The sequence below is a fragment of the Myotis myotis genome, unplaced genomic scaffold, assembly GCF_014108235.1.
Source record: "Myotis myotis isolate mMyoMyo1 unplaced genomic scaffold, mMyoMyo1.p scaffold_m19_p_49, whole genome shotgun sequence".
Taxonomy (NCBI): domain Eukaryota; kingdom Metazoa; phylum Chordata; class Mammalia; order Chiroptera; family Vespertilionidae; genus Myotis; species Myotis myotis.
Window position 1 is genome coordinate 874,423 of NW_023416356.1, and position 22,825 is coordinate 897,247.

General features: G+C 55.8%; 1 protein-coding gene and 1 non-coding gene across 5 annotated transcripts in view; one reads left to right on the forward strand and one right to left on the reverse strand.

Annotated features, from left to right (window-relative positions):
- PLPP4 (phospholipid phosphatase 4) overlaps nt 1-22,825 on the reverse strand; it is a 42,995-nt gene that overhangs the window by 732 nt on the left and 19,438 nt on the right. The window contains exons 2-6 of one of the 4 annotated variants that reach the window (XM_036307704.1): nt 22,491-22,599; nt 18,743-18,833; nt 13,233-13,296; nt 11,292-11,381; nt 1,679-1,849 (exon numbers count right to left, since the gene is read on the reverse strand). In XM_036307704.1, coding sequence (XP_036163597.1) covers nt 1,679-1,849; nt 11,292-11,381; nt 13,233-13,296; nt 18,743-18,833; nt 22,491-22,599 — 525 coding nt within the window. Of the gene's footprint in view, nt 1-1,678; nt 1,850-11,291; nt 11,417-13,232; nt 13,297-15,887; nt 16,009-18,742; nt 18,834-22,490; nt 22,600-22,825 lie in introns of those variants that run through there. The other 3 variants (XM_036307703.1, XM_036307705.1, XM_036307706.1) reach the window with 3 other exon arrangements.
- Nucleotides 20,626-20,750, forward strand: LOC118655640. The gene has a single exon (XR_004967320.1). It is a non-coding gene; the product is annotated as a small nucleolar RNA SNORA38 (small nucleolar RNA).

The following is a 22,825-nucleotide window of genomic DNA, read 5'->3' on the forward strand; positions in this document are numbered from 1 at the left end:
GATGCCTCTCTCTATCCTTCTCCCTTCCTCTCTGAGGGTCAATGCCTTACCTCATCCTTAGCTCAGAATGTCATGTACACCTCATCTTACCTTTCTGTCTCTGAATCTCCATGGATGTGGGGCCTCTAACTCTCATGTATGTGGGTCTCCCATACGTATGTAATTACATGTGGTCATTTTCTCATGTTAATCTGCCTCACGCTGGTTTAATCACGAGACCCGAGGAAGGAACCTAGAAGGGCAGAGGAAAATTCCTTCCTCCCCCACAGGCGCCGGGGGCAGGGATGGGCTGCAGGGGTCACTGTTCTCTCTCAGAGTCTCACCCTCCCCTTCTACCTCGGTGGCTACTAACCAGGGCTGAGCGTCCCTAATGCTTTGCTTGCCCTTCTGCCATCCACACAGCAGGCTGACCCCGGGCCTCACATTCCTCTGAGCCTCCACGCAGGTCTTACGTGACACCTGCCACGAGGGACAAGTGCTGTCTGCGAGGTCACCCTGGGGTGGCCTGGCCAGGCTGGACCAGGGGAGTGCCGCCGAGGACGCCACCCGCAGGCCGGCCCTGCAGGGCGAGCAGGCGCCACCAGGGGACGTGAGAAATGGAGGCAGGGAGGCCCCCGCAGGCTTCCAGCCAGAAGAAGGAGAGGCTTAGCCACTTGAGAGACGGAAGGCAGGCCCATCTGGCCCCCGAGGGGCGGTGTCTGTGATCCCACAGGATGTAAGTCGGCCAGGCTCCCCGTGTGGGCCCGAGCAGGTCTCCCATTCCCTTCCGGGCTCAGGTGAACCCTCAGCTCGAGCCGGGGCCCCACTGGCTCCCGGGCTACTGTCTGTGCATCTCTTTAGACCCCACACCCACCACTCAGTGCCTGGTAGGGAGGCATCGCAATGATCCAGGCAACAAGCAACAGAGGTCTGCACTGGACGGGGAAGGGAATGTTGATTCTGGAAATGTTTAGGACACAGAACCAGGAAGAGAAACCAGGGAAAACCACGGGGAGCAGAGGGGAGTATCCCCTGGACGAGCAGTCTGCTGCCCATGGACTGGGGAGTGGCATGAGACCCCGAGGAAGGCCTGGGAGACGATGGCTGTTTACGGGGCTGAACTGTCATCGAGAAGCCAGGGGAACTTTGCAAGAAGAACTCCCACACTGGGAACAGCTACTCAAATCGAAATAGAAATGGAGTCATAAAACTCTCATCATATTCATGTTAACGGATGTCTACAAGGAGCCGCCTCGGGCTTTGCTGATGCCCGTGGGCTACACACGAGTTCTCATCATGATGGATGGCCCCGCCCACGGTCGCTGGGCAGCTCAGTCACCACAGAAAAGCAACAACTCATCTATCTCCGTCAGGCTGCTGGCTGCCCCCTCCCCCCACCCTCTGCGGCAGCCCCAGGCTCCGGGTTGGTCCCTTCTCCAGCTGCAAACCTGAGCCTCCCTGGTTACCCTAATAGATGAGAGTGCGATAAACACAGCTCCCCACGCCTTGGCACTGCTGCTTCCTAACGAGTGATGAGGGAAAGACAGAGCTGAGGGCTGTGCGGCTGGGGTTTCCCTGGCCCTTCCTGCTGCCTCACCACCACTGGCACAAACCCTGGAAGAGGTGAGAAGGGCGTCCCACAGGCCTGGGCTGCAGGAGGAGCAGCACCTGGGCAGAGGAGGAGGAGGGGAGGGCTCACCTTGCCAGTGGTGCTTGTAGTCGCACATGCGGGACAGCGCGATCATCATGGCGCAGTACAGGGGCAAGATCGCGGCGCACAGCCGCCAGCTCTTCCCCCGCCCGCTTTCTGTGAAGCAGTGCAGCTTGCCGGCCAGGTAGAACGTGGTGAAGCCCAGGCCTGAAAAGGCAACTGCCGAAGAGAAACAGCAGGGGTTACCTGGCAGGTGGTGAGTGGCAGGGATGCAGAGCACCCAGGCACCTGTCTGTCATCATGCTCTCCCCCAGGCTGGCACTGGCGCCATCTAGGCAACCTGTGCTCTGCTAGAACTAGGCTGGTATGAAGCTCTCAACCATGAGAATGCCCTCCCATGCTTGCATGTGACCAAATCTATTCTATTTTATCTATCCATTCATCAATCCATCCAACCATCCATCCACCCACCCATCCATCCATCCATCATCCATTCATCCATCCATCCATCATCCATTCATCCATCCATCCATCATCCATTCATCCACCAATTCATCATCCATTCATCCACCTATCCATCATCCATTCATCCATGCATGCATGCATGCATGCATCCATCCATCCAACCATCCATCCATCCACCCACCCATCCATCCATCCATCATCCATCCACCCACCCATCCATCCATCCATCCATCCATCATCCATCCATCCATCCATCCATCCATCATCCATCCATCCATCATCCATCCATCATCCATGCATCCATCCATGCATCCATTCATCCATCCATCCATCCATCCATCCATCCATCCATCCATCATCCATCCATCATCCATGCATCCATCCATTCATCCATCCATCCATCCATCCTGTTGAGGAGCATGGGTTCCTGAGACACACCAAGCAGGTTTGGTACTCAGCTCTGCCATTTACAACTGTGAGCTCCCCCTCAAGGCTCAGCACACCATTCACAGAGTGGCCCTGGGGGTTAGTCTATGAGAAATTGTAAATTGCCAGCATAGTGCTTGGGACCTATTGACCAAGTTCCTCACATTGCTGACAGCAGTAACCACCACTGTGCACAGCCTCAGGTCTGCAAAGTTCCATCCTGACAGAGAAGCCTTTGCAAGGGCTCCCGTGCAATCTGTGCTCCTGAGTTATGTAACTGCAATGCTTGCTTAGAGAGAATTCCAGAGCCAGGTTCTCAAGATCTCATCATTCTGAGGCCCTGGGGGCTCTCAGCAGATGCAGAACGATCCCAGCTGGTAAAATAAACAAACTTGAAGGCTCCTGAGATGAATCAGAGATATCTTCCCCACCCCACTCTGCAGGACGCCCGAAGCTCTCGATGAGATGAGAGGGACAGACAGCCAGGAGGCCAGGCCTGCTTTTCTCCAAGATTCTTCAGAAACAAATTTCACTTTCGGAACCTGTTTTCATGCCCCGTGGCCCCAAATCCCTTAATGTGGTCAGTTTCTCAATTATAGTTTTAATTTCACAGTTTCTCAATCCATAGTTTAGCCCAGCTAACATGCTTGTTCTGTTTTCCTTTTTTATGACAAGCTCTATTCACTAGTATTCTAGGATATTAAGGGATTTCACTTTCAACAAGAAGGTGAAAGAAGACGGTTACAAATCTGAGAAGGCGGGTCTACGGTGCATCTACAGGTGAAACCATTCAACAGAACAACCTGGCAAGGCAGGGATTTCTTCCTCATGAAACAAACACAAGTTCATTAGCATCCGGTGTAGCGACCCAGTCAGAGTTCAAGTTTCAAGGAAAAATCTTGATGAAAACTGCAGAGTAGACTCAGTGCGCACAGTAACTTTTCAAACAAAATCTCGCTTCTCTAAACGCTCAGCCATGAGACACGTGTGCTCTGATGTAGGAAACAAAGCCTGTCTTTGCTGGGTTGAAGAGAATTCTCAAAATCCTTGAAATCTTCTGAATCTCACACCAATAATTCCTTTAAAATGTCTTTTAAAGACAAGAGTTCATTGCAATTATTGATGGCAATAATTCAACAACCTAAAAAAATATCAATTAATCCAACTAGAAAATTTAGGGGAAATGATTTGGGTCCTGATGTAATTTAATAGGTCCATTTTATGGATGAGAAATAGAGGCTCAGATAGTCAAATTACTAGTATTTACTGAAGGTTAATGCTGCCCTTAAAAAAATGAACTGCCCGGCTGGTGTGGCTCAGTGGTTGAGCATCTACCATGAACCAAGAGGTTGCTGGTTCGATTCACAGTCTGGGCACAAGCCCGGTTGTGGGTCCATCCCTAGCAGGGGGCATGCATAAGGCAGCTGATCGATGATGTTTCTCTCTCTCATTGCTGCTTCTATCTATCTCTCTCCCTTCCCTTCTCACTAAAAATCAATAAAAACGTATTTTTAAAAAACCACCAACAACTGTGAATTATTTCTAAACAGAAAAGAAAAAAACCATAGGATTCCTTGGCAGAATGCAGTCACAGGACTGCTAACTGCCCATTTGTTTTTATACCCCTGTAGGCGCGTGGCCGTCAGAACTGAGTTAATACAGAGGGAAGAGCAGCTTCATTCAATCCGTGGAGCTGAATGAACACACATGACTGGCCGTTAGGTATCCCTGCAACAGGCCACCGTCCTAGAGGCAGAAAGACCTACATGGCCACAGAAGGGCATGCCCTTCATCCCCTGCTCTAGGCAGGGCGACGCTTAAGCTACCTGAGCCACGTGAGATTTCCATCTCAGAATGGAAATGATGGCGCATTCTTGTTTGAGAATGAGCAAAGGGGAAAAGGAACTAAATGCTGGTAATTAGCCTGAAAGCAAATATCAGAGGCAAGAAATGCAAACAGAAAAAAAAGCAGACAATAAACTCCTTCTGTGACACCAGTTTGCATCTTCAAAGAGGACTTTGTTCTGGGAAAAAAATAATCCCACCTGGGCACAATGCACAAAGGCGCTGAGGAAGCCTGAGGAACAGGGGAGAACGGGCTTTAGGGGGAGAAGGTGGTGCCCTTTGGTCAACCCTGTGGTCCTGGGAGTGGGCAAGGCCTTGCCCGGGAGGATTAGGACTTTGAAATGACAGAGCCACTCTGCCCCCTCCCTTCACCCTGCACTACTCAATGAAAAATTCTTATTAGATGCTACTCCTTACCCTAGAGAGAGTTACGAACGGTCACCAAGATGGGAAGCAGTTTCAATCCCCAGGACAACCTTTGCGTTTCCCCGTCTTGATGATGTGCCACAATGATCAGAAACATAAATATAAGAACAAGGCTTCAGAAGGGAGGAATTACCCTGTTCCATATCACCGTTAGGGGAGCTACTGAGAGCCTGAGCAGGATTACATAAAGATAACATTTTTATGAAAAATAATTGCATTTTACTTCCAAAGGCCTTAGTAGAACATAAAAGTGATGGCAAGATTCGAATGGCAATGCACATGTTTGAGAAACAACTACGAAGACAGCAGCCCTTTATGTACCCTCTCCTGGGGGTGCAGGGACCTCAGGAGTCATTGAAACAGTAATGACCGACACTGCCCAGCCACCAGCTGAGGAGATGGCCTCAAAGGCACCTGCCTTTTGTGAGCTGTTGTACCACCTGCACTTTGGTTTGTTAGGAAAAAACAACCCTTCTGATCAGACCCCAGGCTGCCTTGACTGGGGACTTGAGCCCACACAGGAGGGAAGGTGTGAGATAACAACCATCTATTGGTCTCTGCCCTCGGTTCCCGGCAGAGAGCTCCTAAAACCTGAGTGATATGAGCACTGGGAACAGCTTTTATCCAAACGAGGCGACTGTGGCTGGGCGCCTGGGTGTGTCCTGAATGGAGGCCAGTCACCGGAAGGCCAGGTGATGAGAAGCTTGGAGTTTCAGCCCAATCCCCCATTCTCCAGAGCGGGGGAGGGGCTGGGAGAAAATGAAGACTTAATCAGCCTCCGTGATGAAGCCTCAATAGAAATCCCCGCCCCCCCCCCCCCCCGCGCCCCCGTGTTCATTGCAACATTATTCACGGTGGCCAAGACATGGAAGCAACCACAGTGTCCTGCAGTGGAGGACTGGCTTCCCCACCCACACTCATGTGGCCTTGGGCAGATCCCTGACCTGTGGTCTCACCGGCAACATGGGATCAATGGGAATGTCTCCTCAGAGTGTTTTCCTGAGGATTAAGACGAGCTTGTGGACGATCAGGTGCTTCCCCAGAACATCCCAGACGCTCCGTCCAGGGCTGGAGGAGGCACTGGTTGATGTCAGAGGCGACCTACTCTTCACTCTATACTGAACTTCCACTTCCCCATGCATCCTAACTGCAGAGAGCAGGTAACAGTAACTGGGTGTCGAGAACCCGATGTCTGGCCCCCTCACATTCAGCTCCTCCGGCTTCCGAGTCTGCTGGAGCGGGTGGCTGCCAGGCGGGAGCCGATGGGGGGAGTGCAGGGACAGCCTGTGAAACGCAGTGCAGGGAGCGGGGCCACCGGCTCTCTCCTCCTGCAGCCTGATGCCTGCACCCCCCTCCATCCAGGGGTGCCTGCACCCCCCCTCCATCCAGGGGCGCCTGCACCCCCCTCCATCCAGGGGCGCCTGCACCCCCCTCCATTTAGGGGCGCTCTGCCTGCTCTGCCTCCCTGAGCAGGGGGAGAGAGCCAGGGCCCTGCTCCCTGTGCTGCGTTTCTCAGGCTGTCCCTGCACCAGCTCCTTGGCTCCCGCCTGGCACTGCCCCTCGGGCAGACTCGGAACCGGCGGAGCTGACGGCCTTCCAATCACTGAGCAAACCCTCCCCGTGGGGAATGAGGCTCAGGGGACAGCAGGTCACGGCTTCAGTCAATTCTGTGTGTTTGTTTTAAAGAAAAGGCAGCCGCCGCCGCAGCTACTCATCAGTTCAGTCCACGCGCCCACTGGCCCACCAGCCAGGAGCTCTCCTGGGAATGAGCACGGTGGGCACGTGGGGAGCCCCAGAAGGGGGGGGGGGAGACTCCTCAATGCCAACGACGACGGAACGCGATGGAAAGTGTGAACACCCTGTGACCCAGTCAGAGTCCGACTTCCCCGGGGAGAGGGGGTGCATCGCCCTGATCTCGGCTTCAGTGTTTCACTCGTTAGAGCAAGAAGCTGGGATTCCATGAAAGACCGTGGAGTCAAGGCAGCCAAGGGCCTGAGTCTAGAGCGCGGCTCTCCGCCTTCCTGACGCCACGGCCCCTAACACAGCTCCTCATGGTGCGGGGACCCCAACATCATGGCTACAAATTGACCATAATGAAAGCACAGTGAGTCATCACAAAAACAGTATGTAATTATATATGTGTTTTCCAATGGTCTTAGGCGACCCCGTGAAAGGGTCGTTCGACTGCCAAAGGGGTCGCGACCCACAGGTTGAGAACCGCTGGTCTAGAGGAAGATGACTTTATTCCCTAACTCAATGCAAGGTTTTGTCCAAAACGAAGAACCTGACCTGCCAGGATCTAGAAAAATAGGCGAACGTCACAAGACACACACATCCTCGAAAAACAGCGACCATCCACATCTCCACGGGGCTAGGAGGCTAAGGATTCTACCGTAAAGGTGTTCTTTCGACAAACTTGTATTCACTCCCTGCTACAGAGCTGGCCAGGTATGACGCTCAGCTGAACAAGGAGACAGGCTTGGTTCTTGGCTTTAGCAGAAGTAGAAATAGAAGTGATTACAAACCGTGAGGATGTCAGGAAAGGAACAGACCCTCGGAGGAGAAGCTGGAGGGGACCGGGAGGCATCGCGGTGTATAAAGTCGGGAGGTGGACGGAGCGGGAGTCACAGGGCATTAGCGAGAGCGTCCCGGCAGGAAACAGCCTTGGAGGAGAGCAGGGCAACCAGAGCTCTTGGAAGCCAGCGTCCTGACCCTGGTTAAGTGCTGGGCCTATGGCCCGGCCGGCGTGGCTCAGTGGTTGAGAGCTGACCTATGAACCAGGAGGTTGAGGTCAGGGTTCGATTCCCGGTCAGGGCACATGCCAGGGTTGTGGGCTTGATCCCCAGGAGGGGGCGTGCAGGAGGCAGCCGATCAATGGTTCTCTCTCATCACTGACGTTTCTCTCTCGCCCTCTCCCTTCCGCTCTGAAATGAGGTGGAGGAAGGGAGAAACTTCGTCTCCTGCTGGTGAGTGTGAGCTGGAACGCCGCCTCGTGCCCCTGGACTGGCACCCACGCCATCAGCACCTGGTTCTTGGGCCTTGAACCCAAACTGGAACTTACCCCCAGCTCTCCTGTCCCCACCCCCCCCCCCCCGCCCCCGTCTACAGACGGCAGATCCCGGGACATCTCAGCCTCCATAATTACACGAATTATCTATTAAACTTCCTCACAGTGAATCTCATTATAGCTACACCACTGGTTCTGCTTCTCAGGAGAACCCGGACTCACACGGAGAGAAAACTCAACTCGCTCCAGCCTGGCTGGGGAGCCCCAGACTAGATTCCCGGTGAATTATTCAAGAAGCTGCTCGGCTGCTCTGAGGGACGCTCAGCCCAGTCTCAAGGCCGGAGCCACGGAGGAGCCGCCAGGCGTCGGGGGCCTCCACGCAAGAGGACGGAAGAGGAAGACGGCACGTGTGCACCTGGGCGTCGGAAGGTGGCCCAGGTCCAAGTGTCATTCCCGGGAAGGATTTACACGCGAAGCTGAAGGACAGCCAAGCCTCCGTCCAGCGGGCCTTCGCACTGCACTGCCTCGACCCCCTCCCCGGGGCAGAGTGAGGAAACGGTACGTTCCAGGGACCCGCAGGCCCAGCTCACCACCACAGGGCCCTGGCGCCCCCCGCACCTCGACCTTGGCGTCTACAGGCAAGAACGAGCCGGGGAGCAGTGGGAGCCACAAGGTGCTGGTGCTGCAGATGCTGAGTGTCCCTGGGACCGGGCTGCTGGGACCTGGGACGCCCCTCACTCAGCTGGGGCAGGTCTGGGGCAGTGGGTCCTGTTGGTCCTGACTCCCCAAGGTGGCCCAACCCTGCCACCCACACCCCCGACTTGGCTGGGGAGAGAGCGGTGTCATGTCCTCCGGCGACTTTGCCTCCTAACGAAGCTGGGTCCAGCTACCACTGAAGTGACTCTGATTTCCCAAGCAGCCAGCAGACAGGAGAGGCAGCCCCAGGCCCTCGGAGTGAGCCGGGAGGGAGACGGCGGCTGGAGACCCCGATGGCCATTACTCAGGGATGTTTCTGAGTTTTATGCAAAAGGGAAAGGGAGAACACATCTTTCTGAGGACGCGCACACCAGGTACGGGTCAGAGAAGCATGAAGAAAGGCCGTATGTTCCCACGGCTGCGCCAGCTGAGGTCAGGCACCCACTCAGGGCTTGGACACTTTCCAGAGGAGGGTTTTCTGAAACACTATTGGCTCATGATTGATCGATCAATTGATTGATGGATTGATTTCTCTCCTTCCTTTCACCCATTTATCAATCCATGAATCTACCCATATCCCAAAAGATGTCTATTACAGAGGACATGTGGTGATGTGAGCTTTCACTTTTAGAATACACGTAATATCCTGAACGATCTTTGGGCCCAAATTGGAAGTCTGAGCTAAAAGCCAAAGGTCTGAAACAGCCAGAGGGAACCCACACAATGTTGCCCATGGGGGTGAGGAGGGGCTCATGGGTCAATGCTCAACCACTGAGCCACGCGGCCAGGCCTGATGCATCTTGTTTACCGTTGTGTCCCCAGTGCCTGGCACCGCGTCCAGCATGAAGCCCTTCAGTGAATATGACAAAACGAACGCGCAGGACAGCCTGGAACCTCGGCTCTGACAATAAACAGCAACACGGACAATGACATCCATTTAAAGGGCCACACCAAGTACCTGACATATGAGGGGTTCAAGTAAGACAGTGCACCTGAATGCTTAGGAATGGCGGGCGCTGCAGGAATGTTGGGGTCAGCATTGCTTATCCCCGTGGTTGGCAAACCACGGCTCGCGAGCCACATGCGGCTCTTTGGCCTCTTGAATGTGGCTCTTCCACAAAATACCACGTGCGGGTACGCACGTAAAGTGTGATTGAAACTTCGTGGCCCATGCGCAGAAGTTGGTATTTTGTGGAAGAGCCGCATTCAAGGGGCCAAAGAGCCGCATGTGGCTTGTGAGCCACAGTTTGCTGACGACTGGCTTATCCCAACCCTCACCCACAAGAACAGGCGTCATCTCCTCACTTACCACAGGGAGGTTGTCACAGAGCTGATGCCAGGCAGGGCCGGGCACTGCCACCCTTCCAAGTCCCGTTCTCTCCACCACACCTCCCTGCACCCCTCTCTCCAACACACCTCCCTGCACCCCTCTCTCCAACACACCTCCCTGCACCCCTCTCTCCAACACACCTCCCTGCACCCCTCTCTCCAACACACCTCCCTGCACCCCTCTCTCCAACACATGTCCCTGCACCCCTCTCTCCACCACACCTCCCTGCACCTCATTCACACTATTTAGTCTTGGCCTTAAGGCTGGTCCCAGCTGGAACATCTATAACAGATCACACATTGTGTGGAGGTACACATGTGTACATATGTGTGGTACAGACACACACACAGAGACACACACACACATACACACAGACACACATACAGACACACACACATACACACAGACACACACACAGACACACACACAGACACACACACACACAGACACACACAGACAGACACACATACAGACACACACATACACACAGACACACACACAGACAGACACACACACACAGACACACACAGACACACACACACAGACACACACACACAGACACACACAGACACACACACAGACACACACACACACAGACAGACACACACAGAGACACACACACAGACACACACAGACACACAGACACACACACACAGACACACACAGACAGACACACACAGACACACACACACACACACACACAGACACACACACACAGACACACACACACAGACACACACAGACAGACACACACAGACACACACAGACACACACACAGACACACACACACAGACACACACACAGACACACACACAGACACACACACACAGACAGACACACACACACAGACACACACAGACACACACAGACAGACACACAGACACAGACACAGACACACACACATACAGACACACACAGACACACACAGACACACACACAGACAGACACACACACAGACACACACACAGACACACACAGACACACACAGACAGACACACACACACAGACACACACACACAGACACACACACAGACACACACAGACACACACAGACAGACACACACACACAGACACACACAGACACACACAGACAGACACACACACACAGACACACACACACAGACACACACACACACACAGTACCGTCTCCGAGGGAATAAACTCGAGAGAACCCTGAGCTACAAGGCGGCGGCCCAGTGAGCACGGTCCAGCGCCTGAGTCCCACGGACACGGGTGAAGGTCACGTGCTACACCTGCCGGGCTCGCAGCAGCAGCACCAACGTTTCTAAACGCTGGAGCCTCGTCCACCCCTTGTCCCTCCAGCGGAAGGTCCTGTTTGTGAGCCGACGCCCCCCGCAGTGAGGACAGTGAACCGTGCCCAACACTCCCGGCCTTCACTGTCCCCGCCATCTGACCCCGCAGGGCGACCGGGGACCGCGGGGGAACCCGTGTCCCGCGGCACTTACAGGAGGAGTGGATGCTGGGGAAGCTCTTGCGGCCCTCGGACACCAGCTCGGGGTCCCCCGTGCAGTGCATCTCCGCGTTCATCACCCCATCTGGAAAGCAGCGGTGAAAGAAATCGGGGCGCGGTCTACAAAAGACACCACGGACACATTCCATATAAACGCTGCCGTCACAACGAGCCCGAGCTGACCCCGCCAGGTCCTCTGGCCACACCCAGCCCCTCTGGCCACACCCAGCTCCTCCCACCACCCCCCAGCTCCCCTGGCCACACCCCAGCTCCTCCCACCACACCCCAGCCCCCCCACCACCACCACCCCCCGCCACACCCCAGCCCCTCTGGCCACACCCCAGCTCCGCCCTGGGTCCCACACAGGACAGACAGGGTAGAGCTTAGGCCTCGGGTCAGAGAGACCCCCAGCTGGACTCCTGCTCTGCCGCCTACGAGTGTCCTGACCTTGGGAAGGCCAAGTGTCTCCTGAGCCTGTTTCCATGTCTGCCAAGGGGAGGCTACTACCTACAAGGTGAGGCCTGAGGGGCACGGGGTTCAGGAGGAACCTCCCTCAGCGCTGGTGAGGTCAGCGCCCAACCGCCCAGGCCCTGCATTGAGGCTGCGTCAGGATCCAGGTCTCAGGGCGGCTCCTGTCCCTTCACTGGGAATCTGAGTGGCCAGCTGCCCCTCCGCAGACAGCAGGTCTCAGCGACCCCCGAAGGTCGCGGTCCATGAGCGAGTACCCACCACGCAGTGTGGTGGGAGGGCCCGGGCCCCCTGCCGCAGCCTCGGCTCAGCTCAGCCTGGGGACCAGATGGTGCTGAGCGCACACCTGTGCGGTCCCCGGATCCTGTGACAACCCTGCGGCAGCCCCTGGGGCATCTTCGCTTTCCAGGTGCGGAACGCAGGCTCGAAAGGGAACACCCCTCCAGGTCACACACACCCAGCTCCGAACCCCGCCCCCCGCCCCCCACATGGGCTCCTGCACCCACCACCTCACCCTGCCTTTCCGCCTCGTTCCAGTGAGGGTTTTCTCCCAGGTGTGCGATGGCCGATGGCCAACCACCTCTCATCGAGTCAACCCAGTAACGCCACCGCGGGCACAGCTGCAAACACAGGGCCCCTTTTCCGCACGCATCGGGGCACCGTTCATACACAGTGGCTCACGGACACCCCCAGCTCTAGGAGGTAGGCCCCAGTAATTATCAATAATAGCCAATAATCAATGTCAGTCATGTCTCAGAGGTCTGAATCACACCCTCCGAGCAGCCCAGGCCTGAGAACCAGCAGTTCAGCAGGGCCCCTGGCAACTCTAAGCAGGGGCTGCTTGTGGGCGCAGCAGCCCAGGTCATGGACCGCCTGCCCGACGGGGTCCCTTCCCTGCCCCCTCGGAGCCCGGCCCGCACCTGCCCAGGTGGGTGGTCAGTAAAGGCCAAGGTGCTGGGAGGGGAGACAACCTGCCTGAGGCCAACAGCTAGCTGGTCAGGGCCCAGGCAGGTTTCAAATTCAAGCCTTTTGACTGTTCTCTAGAGACCGGCCCTCCCAGGCAGGAGGGGAGAAGGCACGACACGGAGAACGGAAATCACTTCCCAGGAGGGTCAGAGCATCTCGGATGCCGATCCACCCTTCTTATCCCGAGGGAACAACAGAAGGTGACCTCACGGATTCTGGAGGCAAAACCGACGCGCGGCCGGGAGTGGGTGGAGCACAGGATGGACTGGAAACACCGAAAGTGGAGTCGGTGGATCCCTTTTACTACCGACCTCCCGCTTCCTGAGACAGGGGCTCGGAATTCGAAGGGGAGGAAAGACTGTGCTGAGGACACAACCCAGGACAGCGTCCGAGGGAACCAGGAGAGCCGGCATCTGCCTCGTGCTGCATCCTATCCGCGGCCACAGTGCCTGCACAGGTGGCCTTGGGCGCCCGTCACCAGCCGTTTCTTTGGGGGACTCACCTGCCCACGATGAGCTTAATGGTGTTTGTGCAGACGCCGTTCAGTGCGAGAGCCAAGGACACGGCTACAGGACAAAACCAACAGACAGAAAAGTCACCGGCTGGTCTCAAGTCAAAGTCATCACCCATATCACAAAACACTGTTTCATCTATGGCTGTAGGAAGACGAGCCAACAGCTTTAAAAACAGGACATTTGGGTGGCGAGTAAAATGTGATTAGGACAGGACTTTGGAGAGCAACTCAAAAAATCCCGAGTCCTGAGCTGGTACCGATCTCCTCCTCGACTGATGCTCAGTATCGCAGAGGGGCCGTCTGTCACGGGCAGATGTAAGGCTGCTCCGGCAGCTTCTTTTGCTGGAAGCGAGAAACATGAACTTCTCACTTCCTTCTGCAGCCTTCTAAGCTCCAGTTCTCATGAGAATGTCCTTCTGCAAATGAGGACACTCCCATTTGGCGATTCTCCTTCTTATTTTATTAAACTGATTGGGGTGACGTTGGTTAATATGGTCATAGAGGTTTCGGGTACGGACTGCTGGGTCGTGCGGCAGCTCTATTCAGGTTTTTGAGGGACTCCGTACGGTTGGCAGACGGGCTGCACATCTCCCTTCCCGCCAGCAGTGGACGGACCAGGGTTCCCTGTTCTCCACAACCTTGCTATTACCTGTCTTGTTCTAACAGGTGTGAGGTGGTTTCTCATTGTAGTTTTGATGTACATTCCCGATTGCTAGTGAGGTTGGACATCTTTTCATACATCAATAGGCTATTTGTATGTCTTCCTGGGAGAGGTGTCTGCTCAGGGCCTATGGCCGTTTTTTAAAATCGTTATTTTGGAAGTATTACATATGTTCCCTTTATTCCCCATTGACTCTTCCAGCCTGTGCCCGCCCCGCCCCCTCCCAGGCCTTCACCACCCCATTGTCTGCACCCCCAGGTTATGTGTCTATGCACACAAGTTCTCTGTTGGCCCACCCGATGGCCGTTCTTTTCTGGGTTGTCTGACTGGTGGTGTTCTCTGAGCTCTTTATATGCTTTGGGTATTAAACCTTTGTCGGGGCTCCTGTTTGCAAATACCATCTCCCATTTGGCTGTTGCCTCTTGTTTTGTTGTTGGTTCCTTTTGCTGTGCAGAAGCGTTTCAGTTTGATAGCGGCAACTACCTCCTGTCGACCTGTCACCTGCCAACAGCTGCCCACCTGCTATCCAGCAGGCGCTGTGTCTGAGGTGAGGAGTCCCTCGACCTGGTGGGTTCTGAGAAAGTTGGCCTGAAGCACCAGGAATTCCAGAATACTTCGTCTAAAACACACAGCAGGGGGCTCTCCCAGCTCCGAAGGACTTTGATGCGTGAGGGACAGGCCATCCGAGGATGTGTGTGACGGATCAGGGAGCTGCCCGTGTTCATTGCGACCTCACACGTGGCGAGTCCGTGTGCGGAAGCTCGGATGCCGTGTACACGGAGAGCCCTCGGGCGCCATCCCTTGCTTTGCTGAACGATGACGCACGGAGCTGCCCTTCCCTCTGGCAAATACGAAGGGCTCAACGGCAGCCAAGGTTCGCGTGGGGACATTTTCGGGAAAGAGCTGCTCACAGTCATCAGGGAATGAGCCTGTTGTCCTACGAGCAGAGAGCCTGGAGTGGCCAGGGGGCACCGCGGGCACAGGGATGAGCTGGAGAAAGCCGCCGGCCTTTTAAAAATGTTTGTGTTGGGCTGGGCTGACATTGGTCAATGAAATTATAAAGGTTTCAGGTGCACATCTGTGTGCTGCACTGAGTGTTCACCACCCAAAGTCTAGTGTCTTCCCATCACCATTTACTCCCCGCTTGCCTCTTCTACCCCCGCCTTCCCTCTGGTACTCACTGCACTGCTGTGTCTACCAGTTTTATTTATTCTTTGCTCAACCCCGTCACCTTTTTCACCCAACCTCCTCCCCTCTGACAGCTGTCAGGCTGCTCTCGGTATCTATGCGCCTGTTCATTTGTCTATTTTGTTTATTAGATCCCACATGAGTGAGACTCTATGGTGCTTGTCTTTCTCTGAGTGACTGCCTTCATGTCGCATAATGCTCTCCAGGTGCATCCATGCTGTCGTAAAGGTAAGATTTCCTTTTTTACAGCTGAGGAATCTATCACCTCACACCTGCCAGGATGGCATCATCAATAAATCAGCCAACATTAAGCGTTGGCAACGATGTGGAGAAAAGGGAACCCTCGTGTACTATTGGTGGGGCTGCCGACTGGTGCAGCCAGTGTGGAAAACTATGGATTTCTCTCAAAAAATTAAAAATGAAACAGTAGCCCTGGCCGATTTGGCTCAGTGGGTAGAGCATCAGCCCGGGGACTGAAGGGTTTCGTGTTCGATTCCGGCCAAGGGCACTTACCTCTCGGCTGCAGGCTTGATCCCCGGCCCTGGCCAGGGTGCATGTAGGAGGCAACCGATCGATGTGCCTCTCACACCGATGTCTGTCTCTGTGTTTCTCCCTCTCCCTTCCATTTTCTCTAAAAAATCAATGGAAAAATATCCTCGGGTGAAGACTAACAAAACCCAAAAATTAAAGAAAAAACGAAAAAGAAACAGCATGACCCAGTGATCCCACTTCTGGGAATATATCCAAAGAAACGCAAACACCTCTTGGAAAGAATGTGTGCACCCCATGCTCACCGCAGCCTTAGTTACAACAGCCAAGACCTGGAAGCAGCCCACGTGCCATCAGCAGGCGAGTGGATGAGCAGCTGTGGTGCACGTGCACATGGAAACCCACCTGCTGGTAACAAGTCGTGGGAGCAGAGAGAATGGAGCAGCCGGTTCCAATGGACTCCTTTGTCAGAGGAAGGTTTACCACCCGAGTGTGAGGGGGGGACTGCATATCTCAAAGGCGGGGGGGGGGGTGTGGGGGGGCAGGGGGGAGGGGGGAGGGACCACAGGTGGCTCAGCTGTGTGGTCCTACCACTTAGGCACCACACCTGCGAGGGGGGCGCAGAAATGGAACCGAGAGGGGGAAGCTCAGGGAAACCCTCTGATTGCATCCCGCATGCACAGACCCTCCTCCCTAAACGCTGGCCTCCCTGCCCTCTCGCAAGCTCGGGGCCTGCTGGAAGGTCTCCTTGGCAGAGAAGGGATCCCTGGATTGTCTTCATGCCGATTGTCCCGGAGCCATGACCACGGACAGGCTGTGAGGACACCCGGACATGACTGGGCCTCCCCCACACCCTGGTCCGCGGGCGCCCTGCTGTTCTCCAGCCGGTCTGACTTCCCACCTGGTCCTGGCCTGGCCTCTCGCACAGACAAAGTCTCCAGAAGAAGCATCACCAGCTGAGCTGCCGGTGCCTCGGGGAACTTCAAGGGGAGGTGTCAATCGAAACCCCACACACCCGACCTCCGCACCCCTGGGCTCGCCCTGCACAGAGCAGGTCTTTGAAAGACCCAAGTAGCCGAGCTGGAAACTGCATGTCATGTCCCGACGGCCGGCAGCTTCACTCCTGACCCCAAAGCCCGAAGGAGAGAAGAGGGGGATCTGGGGTGACAATATCGAGGGCTGACGGCATCTCCTCATTAAAGCGATGGTGAGCTACAATCTGCCAGAACCACAGCCTGACTCCTCACTCTGGAAGTGACCCGGACCGGTGATTATTTCCATCTGAACAGCACCCCGAGGGCATCAGCATGGGCCTCTCACCGACAGACACCAGAGAGAAGACAGCCGAGTTCAGAGGCAGGAAATGAGTGACCTGATCCGAGAGCTTCCTGACTAATGACAACCCTGGTTTGAGGGTCTGGTGTGAGGGCTGGTCGACAGCACCCCACAGCACTGCCGGCTCGAGAGGTCAGCCAGCAACCAGACTGTCTGCTGACAAAATTCCAAGCCACGTGGTGTGAGCTGGCCGGCAAGAGGCCTGAACAGAGGGCACTTGCTGACTAATGAGTGTCCCAGAGGCTCCGAGGCCCCTGGTCACTTTCGTTGCTGCTGGGGAGTTAGCACTCCTTCCAGACGGGGTTCTCGTCCCACGGACAGTGTTCTCTGCCTGTGTCCCTTGAAGCCTGAAGCTGCCTGGGCCCAGCCTCACTCCTCTGGTCCAGCAGTGATGCAGAGGTGGCCACTGGACACGCAGGGAAGGGGAGCGCATGGCGTCCCGTCTGTGGAAGGTGCCCGAGGAAAGGGGCCTGGGCACGAAGCCCCTCCCTGGAAAGTCCTCAATTCCAGACACTGGGAGGCTGCACCTAGTCTCTGTCCTCGCTTTTTAAATATATTTTTATTGATCTCAGAGAGGAAGGGAGAGGGAGAGAGAGGAACATCCATGATGAGAGAGAATCATGGACCAGCTGCCTCCCGCACACCCCCCACGGGGATCAAGCTCACAACCTGGGCCTGTGCCCTGACGGGAATGGAACTGTGACCTCCTGGTTCGCAGGTCGACGCTCAAGCACTGAGCCCCGCCGGCCAGGCCGGTCCTCGCTTTGTAAAGCTCCCCCCCCACCCCCCCCACCCCCCCACCCCCCCCGTTCCGAAAAGCAGGGCTTTTAAAACGTGAGGCTCGCCGTCACTTCTCCAGGGCAGGCTCTCACTTGTTAGGCCACCAGGACCCCGACACCTCCCCCTTCTCTGTTGATGTGTAGGAGGCGGGTCTGGGGTGCGAGTTCGAAATGCGGCCTCAGGAAGACTCACTGAGAGTGAAAAAGCCCGGAGAAAGCCACGGGCTCCTTGCTGCCGTCGCCACAGCCAGACCTCAAGAGCCGCCGGCAAATTACCATGAGGTCCTTCCCCACAGTCACAGGTTTTGGGGTCTCAGACCAGAGGGGAGATGAAGAAACAGTGAGGGCAAGGGGTGGGGATGCAGACGGGTCCGCCACTGTGGCAGACAGTCTGGAGTTTGCTCAAAAATTAAACATGGAACTGCCCTCTGACCCAGCGACCCCCCTTCCGGGACGACATCCTGGAATCTGAAACCCCATCAGAGCGAACATGTGCGCCCCATGCTCATCGCAGCACCATGTACAAGAGCTGAGATCTGGAAACAGCCGAGTGCCCGTCAGCAGACGCGTGGGTAAGAGCTGTGGAGAGTCACACCATGGAATGCTGTGCAGCTGCAAAGAGGAGGATCCCTTACCCTTGGGGGCAGCCTGCAGGGACCTGGGGAGCATGACGCTGAGTGAAATAAGCCAGTGAGAGAAAGACAAGTGTCCCAGGATCTCACTCGTATGTGGAATCTAATGAACAACATAAACTGATGAACAAAAGTAGATCCAGAGACAAAGAAGCAGCGAACGGACTGACGAATCTCACGGGAAGACAGGGGTGGGTGGGAGGCATGAAAAGAGATTAACTAAAGAATTTATGTGCATCTATGCCTAACCCACAGACACAGACAATAGTGTGGGGCTCACAACACTTAGTCTTGCTCCTCCCAAGCTTGACTTGACCGAGAGAAAGTTAACTGGGAGCAACTGAGGTTTTCTTAAACCCAGTGATCTAATTCAGTCCTGACCCACCCCCTAAACCAGAACCATGGATACTCTACCTAGGAAGGCTTCCTTAATTTCAGTCTTGTCTGTTCGCCGGATAATTTTCACCACACAGATCACAGCCAGGGGCGTGAGGAAAGAAATGGCCTGGAAGGGAGAACAGACAGTCCCTGTGAGGACAGTGCTGGGCCATCGGAGGCTGATGGGTCATCAGGACCAGTGACTGATCGACCATCAGGGCCAGTGACTGATTGGCTGGTGGATCATCAGGGCCAGTGGCTGATCGACCATCAGGGCCAATGGCTGATGGGTCATCAGGGCCAATGGCTGGTGGATCATCAGGGCCAATGGCTGGTGGATCATTAGGGCCAGTGGCTGATCGGCCATCAGGACCAGTGGCTAATGGATCATCAGGGCCAGTGGCTGATCGGCCATCAGGACCAGTGACTGATTGACCATCAGGACCAGTGGCTAATGGATCATCAGGGCCAGTGGCTGATCGACCATCAGGACCAGTGACTGATCGACCATCAGGACCAGTGGCTAATGGATCATCAGGGCCAGTGGCTGATTGGCTGGTGGATCATTAGGGCCAATGGCTGGTGGATCATCAGGGCCAGTGGCTGATCAACCATCAGGGCCAGTGGCTGATTGGCTGGTGGATCATTAGGGCCAATGGCTGGTGGATCATAAGGGCCAGTGGCTGATCGACCATCAGGGCCAGTGGCTGCATCGGGCTCCCTGGTGGATGATCTGACTGAACTCCTGACCCCACCCAAGGAGGAGGCTTTGCATCTACACTGCAGACTCCAGAAGCTTGAACTGAGGGCTGATTGCAGGTTGTAATTGATGTGTAATTGCCGGAGCCATGTTTAAAGTGGCGGCTTTTCAAACAGAAAGGACGAGTCTGTAATTATGACAACTCGTCTTTGCCAGGAAGCCCCTCACGTCCTCCCTGCAGCAGGTGGGGGAGTCCCCTCTCCCCCCAGCTCTCCGGCCACACGAGAGCCTGTGGGGCTTGCTCAGCGTCCATCATTCATTCCCCTCTTGTTCTGCTGAACACTCGTCTCCGCACGGCAGAGACCAGCCTGTGAGCAGGAACGTTTTCTCTTCCTTCCCTGTCCTGCCCGGACCCACAGCACAGACATCAGGGAGCACTTTAATGAGCAGGAGGTGGGATTCGGGTGCAAACAACTCCCTGCAGAACCCGCTGTGAGGAGGAGCTCTGCCCAGGCGTGGAGTCCCTTCTCCCCACCACGGTCGGGCCCCTTGGCCCCTTGGAACTCCATGATGAGGCTGAGGACACAGCTGGTGGGAGCGGCCAGGCTCTGAGGGCAGGTGGTCTGCCTCCCCCCCTGGTCTACAATGAGGAAGAGGGGCTTCCTAACAGGACAAAGCATGGCCAGAAGGTACGTTTGTCAGGACAGAATTCATCCATACGAACAGGCTCTGCCACCTCCTCCAACCAGAGCTCAGAACATGGTGGGGGGGGGGGGGGGAGGATTGGGAACTGTCTGCGGAGACCGTCCATGAGACCTGAGAACCCCTCTATGCTCACTGTTCCTTTCTGACCACGAGTGGGAGCAAGAGCCCTCTTACCAGCTGTGGCCTTGAATGACTTGGCTGTTTACACCTCAAATAAGGTCTTGCCCCCTGGAGGGCATTCAGGAGAAGGGCCCAGGTCTGCGGCAGCTGCTGGAAGAGACTCAGAGGGAAGCTGAGCAGCAGAGCCTGCCCTGGGGCCACTCGAGAGGGACAGGAGGACACTCACTCCTGGGGCATCTGGACGTCTGGGACGGTCCCACCAGGCCCAGAGCTCTCAAGCCTGTCTCTGCCGGTCCCTCCAGCACGCGCGCCCAGGTCAGGCTGGACTCATCTCCACGACTCTGATGCTGGTGACAGCCACTCAGACCACTCGGCGTTTAAACAGCGGTGACTACCCTCCTGCAAAGGCCTGTCTGTGGTTCCCTGTCTTCGGACATAAGAATTAGAGGCAAAGAAATGTGGACTTGGGGGTGTGGAGCCAGCTTGCTCTGCAGGCTCAAGACCAACCATCCCACACAGAATAAGTAAATAAACAAGCAAACAGCGGTGACTGAGGGCACGCTCACTAAGTCCAAAGTTAGAGCCAAGGTCAAGATGTCCTTGGCTCCTTGTTCCTCTCACATTAGCACCGCAGAACAGGCCTCCACTCCCCACCAGAGACAGCAAACAGCTCTGCCATGACCCACAGTCACACCTTAAACATGAGAACAGCCCACAACTGAAGAAAGCCTTGCAGGACAATCTGGATGACGTACCCAGTTAGACAGAAACAAGACCCAGAAAAGAATGCCAGCTGGGAAGACTCTCCCCAAGAGGCTCAGAATCTGAGCAGGAGTTTGCCCAACGATTGGGAGGCGAGGGCACACCCGGGAGGTGGGGGCACACCCGGGAGACCCATCGCTCAGGCTCCTGGCTCAATGGCCACAGGGCGTCTCAGCACTGCCCCCTGCCTCAGTTCTCCTGCTCTGCACCCAGAAATCTGTAGCATTTGTATCTAGACTTTGAAACAATCCATTGCTCACGTAAGCCCAGGACACAGCCACACGTCTCTCACATTACCCCACACGAACACGCATCTCTATGTTTCACAGCACATGAAACTTGAAGACTGGGGGGGGGGGTACATGATAAAGAGAAGCTCCCCCATGAAAGGCACACAGTAAACTACTCAGACACCCAGCTCCTTCATTTCTAGGATTCGTAGATTTGACTTAGAGCCAAAATGGAGAAGTCTCATTTTAATGCTCAAGCGTTAGGTAGTGATCTCCTCACAGCCACCCTAATTTTTACTTCCTCTGAGATGGATGAAAATCCAGCTTATTTTCCAGCAGAAAAGCAATGATTAAAAAGCGATGAAAATAAGACTTGAATGCTCACTAGTCATCGCTAATGAACAGGAGTTCCTCCATAAAATCAGGGGATTTGTTTCAAAATGCAACGTTTCTCGCGTGCTCTAGGAAAGCTTTGGAACCAGGGACTCCGTCCCCAGAGGCACCAGGGCTGGCAAAGAGGAGTACCTTCCTCCTGAGGCTGCCACCCAGTCCCGTCATCGCTGCATGACTGGGGGCTCATCTCCCTACAGCACGGCCTGGGCACCAGCCAGGAGCCCTGACCCAGTCCCAGCCCGAGGGCAGCCTCGCTGAGGGGGCTCGGGGCTGGCCGCTCAGATGGGGCTCCTGGCCCTGCCGCTCACTCGCTGGAATGCAGTTCTGCATCTGCAACCGTGGAAATAAAGACCCTCCTTCCACGGGGTGTGGGTGGGATGCGCTGAGACCATCTTCCCGCAGTTACCAAGGGCCTGCGGGAGGGGGTCTCAGAGGGTGCGGCTGCCGTGGGGCAGGCGACGTACACACATCCCAGCGAATCCCCCGCGATGTGGGCGCTGGCCCACTTATTCCAGAAGCCGAGACCCAGGCACTGCCCAGGGGTGGAGTCACACTGGCCGCCTCGCCGGTGGCGGACAGCTGACCAGCTGAAACCAGTGGCGAAGACCTCAGCTTCTCTTCGAAGCAGGTGGAGCTGCAGTGTCCGGCCGATTTCACTGTGAATATTTCCCAGGGGACAGCTCAGCGCAGCTCCGGCCGCAGGCCCCTCCTCCCAGCGCCCGCCATCACTCCTCACGCGAGCCCGCAGCGCCCGCCACGATTTGGTTTTGAACTTGAACCTGATGGACTGCTCACCGTCTCCAGGGGGTTAGAGAAGCTGAAGGAGAAACTCACTTGGGAGACAGGCCGAGCCGGCGGGAGACCTGGTACTTACAAACATGAGGCGGGTGGGGATGTTGTCCGACTGCACCAGGGGGTTCTTGTACAGCCAGATCTCCTCCGGCTGGATGACCCTCTGGAACGGGTCCAGAAACTCCGTAAAACTGAAACAGCAAAGAAAGATGCGTGAGGGCCGAGCACTCGGCTGCTGTCTTACTCCTGGGGAGGCCGTGTCTCCCCCCACTCCTGGGAGGACCAGCCCAGCCTCCACCCCCTCAGAGAGCACCAGCCCTCACCCCACCCTCAGTGGAGGACCAGCCCACCCTTCACACCCCAGGGGACCAGCCCTCTCCCACCCCCAGGGGAGGACCAGTCCACCCCTCCCACCCC